At 35.1% G+C, this 7432-nt stretch overlaps 2 protein-coding genes across 3 annotated transcripts; one reads left to right on the plus strand and one right to left on the minus strand.

The window, feature by feature from the left end:
* The first annotated feature begins 758 nt into the window (after positions 1 to 758).
* Positions 759 to 3379, plus strand: LOC139860008 (pentatricopeptide repeat-containing protein At5g66520). 2 transcript variants are annotated; one of them, XM_071848782.1, is made up of 3 exons: positions 759 to 1111; positions 1210 to 1261; positions 1571 to 3379. In XM_071848782.1, the coding sequence occupies exons 1-3, from the start codon at positions 921 to 923 to the stop codon at positions 3377 to 3379; spliced, it is 2052 nt and encodes a 683-aa protein (XP_071704883.1). In that variant the 5' UTR covers positions 759 to 920. The 2 variants fall into 2 exon arrangements, with proteins under 2 accessions (XP_071704883.1, XP_071704886.1); XM_071848785.1 differs by having other exon boundaries at positions 1034 to 1111; positions 1566 to 3379.
* Positions 3380 to 4795: 1416 nt separating this feature from the next.
* On the minus strand, positions 4796 to 7219 carry LOC139871245 (pyruvate dehydrogenase (acetyl-transferring) kinase, mitochondrial-like). Its single transcript, XM_071858991.1, has 5 exons — positions 6868 to 7219; positions 5921 to 6179; positions 5595 to 5775; positions 5125 to 5272; positions 4796 to 5029 (listed from the first exon to the last, which is right to left on the minus strand). Exons 1-5 carry the CDS (start codon positions 7114 to 7116, stop codon positions 4796 to 4798), a joined length of 1071 nt encoding a protein of 356 aa, XP_071715092.1. The 5' UTR covers positions 7117 to 7219.
* Positions 7220 to 7432: the final 213 nt, after the last annotated feature.

Here is a 7432-nt window from a genome sequence, read left to right on the forward strand (position 1 = left end):
AGCCCGTATCTTCCTCCTCGCCCCGAGTTAAATTTCACCGACCACACCGTTAAGCTCGAAATATTCATGTGAACAAAATGAAACTAACTACATTCAAAACGGACACTTTTTAAAAAAAGCTAAACATAACGACAACCCGTATCTTTACGGTCGCCGCGAGTTAAATTTTTTCGACGGCAGCGTCTTACTCGAAATAATTTTATGAACAAAACGATAAAAAGTACGTTCGAAACGGACACCTTTTAAAAAAAGCTAAACACAACGACAGCCCGTATCTTCCTGCTCGCCGCGAGTTAAATTTTTTCGCCAGCAACGTTAGACTCGAAATACTTTTACCAATAAAACGAAAGTAAGTACATTCAAACCGGACCAACCGCCCCCGCCGCAACGCACGGGCCGGTCCGGACTAGTTTATATTTATTTGAGTTTTGAATTAAGGTTGAAAATGCAGGCAATAAAAGAGAAAGGAAGAAGGTGGGTGAAAGAGAAAAAGTTGGTGGAAGGAAAAATGATGAAACTGTCCTCATGTGCAATGCACATGTTATGACTTAGCATATTTATTTGACGTTACTGATAAGGACCATCCATGCCCGTTTTGTAAACCACGTGGACCAATCAACTTAAAATAAAGTTCAGGGACCAATTATTTCATTACATGTGAACCACGGGGATGAACCGTGCAATTTTCTCTTATTTGAAGGAAACAAAATTAGAGAATGAAATGAAAAATAAAGTTGAAGTTCTAAGGAACGGATAACCACCACTTGCATATCCTACCTCTATCTCCCCTCCCCAACACCATTGTTTGCTTACCTCTCTATTTTCAGTTTTGTTGAACTTTGTAAATTTTTGAGTTAAAAAAACAATTTTTAGTTTTGTAACATATAAAATTCTTGGTTCCAAATCAAGATTCAAGATATATGGTTAATATAATGCCAATTAATGGTCTCTGTATCTCTTGTGAACCATCAAAACTACCATTTTTATTTCCATATAATAATAGTAATTCCAGTTTCAAAAACAAGTCTCGTAGATATTGGAAGTGCATATCAGCTCTCACCCATGTGAAATCTAATAATCCCCCAAAGTACAACAATTCAGTTACTAAAAGGTACATACACTTTAACCTTTATTATTTAGAATTAGAATAATTTAGACTTATGTTTAAATTTAGACTAAATTCGACGTTAAAATTGTTTATAATTGCAGGTTTGAGATGTCTGATGTGCAAGACTCACAAAAAGGTCTTCATATGCTGAAGGTGCTTCAACCTCTATCCTTTTTTTATAAATATTGTACAGAGTAATTAGTCAACAAGTATTTTTATTTTTTTCTATTTTTTGTAGATACAAATGGTAAATGAAAATACATTTAAGAACACTTGATACAAAAAATTAAAAAATAAAAATAAAATCAATTAACTTAAAAGCAAGTTTTGAAAATTTGTTACATTACCAGTAAAATGTAAAATATTGTTTCTTTGTGGTAAATGGTACTGTAATTCAAATTGAATTTTTAGTTGGTCTTAATTTTTAAGCTCTTTTGTGGTTTTTTTGTGCACTCAGTTCAGCTCCATCAAGGCCTAGAGTCATGCTCAAGTATTGATGAACTAAAGCAATATCATTCCCGAATTATTAGGCTTGGCCTTTCAAGTGATAATGATGCCATGGGTAGAATCATCAAGTTCTGTGCCATCTCAAGAAATGGTGATTTGTATTATGCGCTCAAGGTGTTTGATAAAATGCCACATCCAGACGCGTTCATTTACAACACCATTTTTAGAGGTTACGTGCAGTTTCAGCTGGCTAAAGAGTGCATGTATTTTTACTTGCAAATGCTAGAAAGATCTGTTACGCCTAATAAATTTAGTTTCCCTCCTGTCATAAGAGCATGTACGTTTGACAATGCTATTGAAGAAGGCAAGCAACTTCATGCTCAGATATTGAAATTTGGATACCATTCGGACGGGTTTTCACAGAATAATCTGATTCATATGTATGTTAGTTTTAAGAGTTTAGAGGAAGCACGAAAGGTTTTTGAGAAGATGCCACATCCTGACGTTGTCTCTTGGACAACGTTGATTAGTGGTTACTCACAATCGGGATACATTGATGATGCTCGTAAGGTGTTTGATTTAATGCCAGAGAAGAACCCTGCTACTTGGAACGCAATGATAGCAGCGTATGTCCAAAGTAACCATTTCCATGAAGCGTTTTTATTGTTTAATGAAATGCGATCAAGCCAAATCAAATTAGACAAATTTGTTGCTGCTAGTATGTTATCCGCTTGTACAGGGCTAGGAGCATTGAAACAAGGGGAATGGATACATGATAATATCAAGAAAAGCGGAATTGAAATTGACACAAAACTCGCAACAACCATCATTGATATGTACTGCAAATGCGGGTCCCTTGAAAAGGCGTTTGAAACCTTCAACAGTTTAAAAACAAAAGGAGTTTCTTCATGGAATTGCATGATTGGGGGATTTGCGATGCACGGAAAAGGAGCTGCCGCCATTGATCTTTTCAAGAAAATGGAAAATGATTCGGTACCACCAGACTACATTACGTTTGTTAACTTATTAAGCGCGTGTGCTCATTCAGGGTTAGTCAAAGAAGGTCAACATTATTTCCAATACATGGTCAAAGTCCACGGTATTACACCGGGAATGGAGCATTACGGATGCTTGGTTGACTTACTTGGGCGGGCCGGGCTATTAAACGAAGCAATGAAGCTCATAAAAGATATGCCAATGAATCCGGACGTTGGTGTGATGGGTGCTCTTCTTGGTGCATGTAAAATACATGGAAACATTGAGTTAGGCGAAAAAATAGGAAAACTAGTTATAGAATTGGAACCTAATAATAGCGGGCGATATGTATTATTAGCAAATATATACGCAGCCGCATCAAAATGGGAAGAAGTTGCAAACATTAGGAAATTGATGAATGATAGAGGAGTTAAAAAAGCTCCCGGCTTTTCGTTAATTGAAATGGGAGGTGTTGTTAATGAGTTTATTGCAGGTGGGCGAGCTCATCCTGATTCGAAAGATATATACGAAAAGGTTAAACAAATGTTGTCGAGCATTAAATCGATTGGTTATATGCCTGAACCTGAGAGTTTGTTGCATGAAATTAGTGAAGAAGATGGCGAAAATCCGTTGTTTTACCATAGTGAGAAACTTGCGATTGCGTTTGGTTTGTTGAAGGCGAAACCAGGGGAAGTTTTAAGGATTACTAAGAATTTGCGGGTGTGTAAAGATTGTCACGAGGCGAGTAAACTGATTTCTAAATTTTTCGATAGGGAAATAATTGTGAGAGATCGAAGTAGGTTTCATCATTTTAGAGGTGGTGTATGTTCTTGTAATGATTATTGGTGATTTTGAACAAACTGTAAACTGTTTATGTTATATTATATCACTTGAAACCAGATTTATTGCAAAAAACTGGTACTCCTTAGTCCTTATCATTGCAATATAGAATTATTATCTTTTTATGTTTGATCCCAAATGCATAATATGCATTACTTCATCACTACAATAGGTCCTTAAATCCGGTTTATCAGATATAGTTTATTTTAACCTGGTTCATAAAAGAAAAATAAATGGAAGATTTCGGTCACTAGATCCATCTGCAGAATTTCATTCATAAGGGCAATGCCTATAGAGCCTAAAAGAACTCGATGTCTACTTGCGTACAAAGGAAACAAGTTTGCGTGAAGATCAAATTTAATTGCTAGATTAAGTAAATGTTTAAAGGATAAACAAGAACAATTAGACTAGCAATATCTTTCAACTGCATTTAAATCATTTACATTTTTGACTTCAGTATCAAGGCAATGGTTCTTGTGAATCTCCCAAACGAGACAGATGAAGATATGCATCTGTTCCTGCAAAACCACAAGACAACATGTTATTTCCAAGTAACCATATATGTGACAGCAACCCAAATCACAACGTGAGTTACATGTAGAAGTGGCAAACTGGGTGAGGTTTGTAACGATAAACACATGTAAGTATTGGTACGTGTCAAAATGGGTCGGGACAAATACCAAAATAATTTGTCAGCTTTGATTTTTCTGAATTATACATACGTAATCAGCTAAATGTTATTACAAACTATGCAATTACAAATATAATGCAACTCATCTTAATAATATGATTTGGGAGGTACATACATAGTTAATAATACTTGGGATGATTATAACAGGTTCAACCCATATAATATGTTCATTCCTTTCGTTCTGTTTTGGTTTGATTATCAATAAGAACCCTTCGGTTTCTATCAGACTCAATAGCGATGCAGGATAATCAAATGGATGCATTTATAGGTAAATGGGTCAAAATTTCCATCTGTCTAGTTAGAACTATAACTTTGTTAACTGCATTAGTCACAGATTGGGTTTAGTCATAGATTGGGTTCAGTACCTAACTTAGTACAAAAGTGAAAGTCTGTTGCCTATCCGTTCCATTAACCCTTTATTGTAAACATGTTATTGGGTCTACCTGCTATTTTGGGCTTACGACGCTACAAGGTAAATATATCCTACTCATGAGTAATTTATATTAAATATCCACTCTATAGAACATTTATTATACTTTCCAATTTCCATAGTGTTAGATCAGTTAAACAATTTAGACATGTACCATCGACTTTAGTACATGTGTAGGATAAGCAGGCAATTATCGTCTTTTCTTGATCAAATAATACGAAAGTAAAAATTCATACTTTGGAACATTACAAAAAAAAAAAAAAAAAAAAAAAAAAAAAAAAAAAAAAACAGAGTGAAATAATGCTTATATTAAGTATAACATACCATATCCTTCCATGGAAATAATCTGCAGATCACCTCCAAAATATCGAGCATACAATCGACTTATAGGAAGCCCATAACCATAACCTGCCATTGTCGCTATATCCGCAGTTGCAAGATCCGACCGCTCATCAAGTGGATTTTTGGCAGTACTGTATAGATATGTAAATATTTTCGGCAGACCACTTCTTGGTATACCACCACCCTCATCAGATATCTACAATAACATACACATAATCTTCTAATTTAGTCGTGTAGAAACATTTTTTTAATAAATTCATAAAACGATCTATTAACTCAAACACAACATGCCTTAATTGTAACATCTTCCAACCCATCTGCAACGATTATTCGTATCGGAGGTGCAATTTTGTCTGAGTCCATAAACCGCTCCTCAACAGCACGCAATGAATTTTTTACCAACTCAAACACCATCAAATGCAAGTGATTCGGGACATATCTGTGAGATTCAAGGTTGTAAAATGGTCGTTGATAACATGCAAAAGCCAAAATGTGTCATTTTTAGTGATCGGGTCAGCTTTGGTTGACATAAAAATACGTTCTTATCTATACAACAAATGTGTATTAGACTTTGGGTGACTCTCAACTCGTTTGACCTTATGAGATAAAACACAACCCCTTCGTTCATTCAATTTTTTAATATTATTTGGCGCTTATGATATGAACACAATCCAAATTGACCCATACATAAATAAATGGGTCGAATTTTCCCTTTCTAGTAAACTGCAATAAAATGTTGAAATAAATGCATGATCACATACGGGAATGTGAAATCGGGATCACCATAGACGTTAACATCAGGTGCGGTGCCGTATTCACGTAAACAAACGGAACGTGCATCCTCGCTGGCATTTCTTGCCACCTCAACCGGCGACATTTTTGCGTGTATATAGCCGATTCGATCTGGTGGAGGATTCGGTTCATGCATCGCCACATGCTGCCCTGAAAACGATTAACAAATTTCAAAACCCATTTTCAAAGACACAACCATACATAGAAGTATGCAAGAAAAAGAAAATCGATACGGGTCATATGCACAGTCAATAAATGAAATACAAAATCATGGTTAAAAGAAGATGAGACTAACCGATTAACATGCGTATCCCAATTCTTGACATATAAAAGCGATCGAGAAACTGGTGAATATCATCCAGATCCTTGTAATCAAGTTTCGGGTCAAGATCTTTCTTTAACTGTTGAACACCTAAAGCCAAGGTAGGGACGACATTATTATGTCTTACTTTGACCAAATTAATCATTTTCGTGAATTCTTGCTCGTCATTTTTGTCCTTAATATCAGGAAACAGTCTAAGGTCACGAAATGAGTCCACGTACCAATCCCGCACCTTGAAAGTCACAAACAAAATGAAATCAGTTGTCCAAATTTGGGACCTGAATACGCCAAATAAGCTAATACCAAGCTGTTAAGGTTCGAACCAAATTGATGTTGTGAGGTTAAAGACACAGTAATGTTAAAGAGTTTGAAACATTTCCCAACTAAGATCTCAATATCTGCAAGATTCATAAGTTATAAACCCTAATTCAGATAAAAAAAAACGAAACCTTCACAGGAAACGTACAAATAACGTCTTCATTGTATAAAAGTTAGTTTTAGTTAAACTATAATATTAAGCATTAACACTCCCTCTGATTGAGAACAGAAAATAAACACATATGAGAAATACGTTGTTTTCAGGTTAACAGTATACCATTATTAAAAAGTTTACCCTTAGCCCCTTTGAGCAAGGGTAACATAAACTGTTCTCAATAAGCAATCGCAAAACAACCCCTAAAATAGCAATGCTACCCTCAAAAACATCATATACCCAAAGAATAAAATATCCAGAAAAGAAAAAGAAAAAAAAAACAATTTCCGAATTAGGCAACTTAAAGAAACCCCAATTCAGAATCACAAATAAAAAGTATAAACCATGAAATAAAATATCCAGAAAAAAACACCCAATTTCTAAATCAGAAAACTTAAAAAAAACCCCAAATCAGAAACACAAAGAAAAAGGATAAAAAAATCATTACTTTAAGGATAGCAGGTTTTTGAGACAAGCCATAGGGGAGTGATTCGAGCTCAATGGCACGCCTAGCGATCCTTATGGGCAGCTCTTTATGAAGAAATTGAGCGGCTAAGATGAGATTACGTTCTGTGAATTTTGACCCAAATTCCAACATATAACGAAGACTCACACCGGTTTGTTTCATACAGCCCCATTTGTGTACTTCTTCAATCAGGCCTTTTGAGTAAGAATCGTATAGTTTCTTGGCTGCCATACTAATTAATTAAATAGAGTAATATTTCACTTCAACTGTACCATTTTTTTTCTCAGCCACACGACACAACGCATATATCGCAATCACTCATTCACTATACTGGTATCGAGTATTCATTGAAAATTACAAATAAATAAATAAATAAACAAATTTAAGTTTTAATACGGAGTAGTAGAGTTGTATAATACGGAGTAGCTTATAGTTTATTTAAATTAATATTTATATTTATATAAATTTAATTAATTAATTAATTTTATAAGATAAAGTATCATGCTTCCGTCAGTTCCCGCCCTGAACGCCGCCCTACAGGGCACTG

The sequence above is a fragment of the Rutidosis leptorrhynchoides genome, chromosome 1 (genome assembly GCF_046630445.1).
Source record: "Rutidosis leptorrhynchoides isolate AG116_Rl617_1_P2 chromosome 1, CSIRO_AGI_Rlap_v1, whole genome shotgun sequence".
NCBI classification, from domain to species: domain Eukaryota; kingdom Viridiplantae; phylum Streptophyta; class Magnoliopsida; order Asterales; family Asteraceae; genus Rutidosis; species Rutidosis leptorrhynchoides.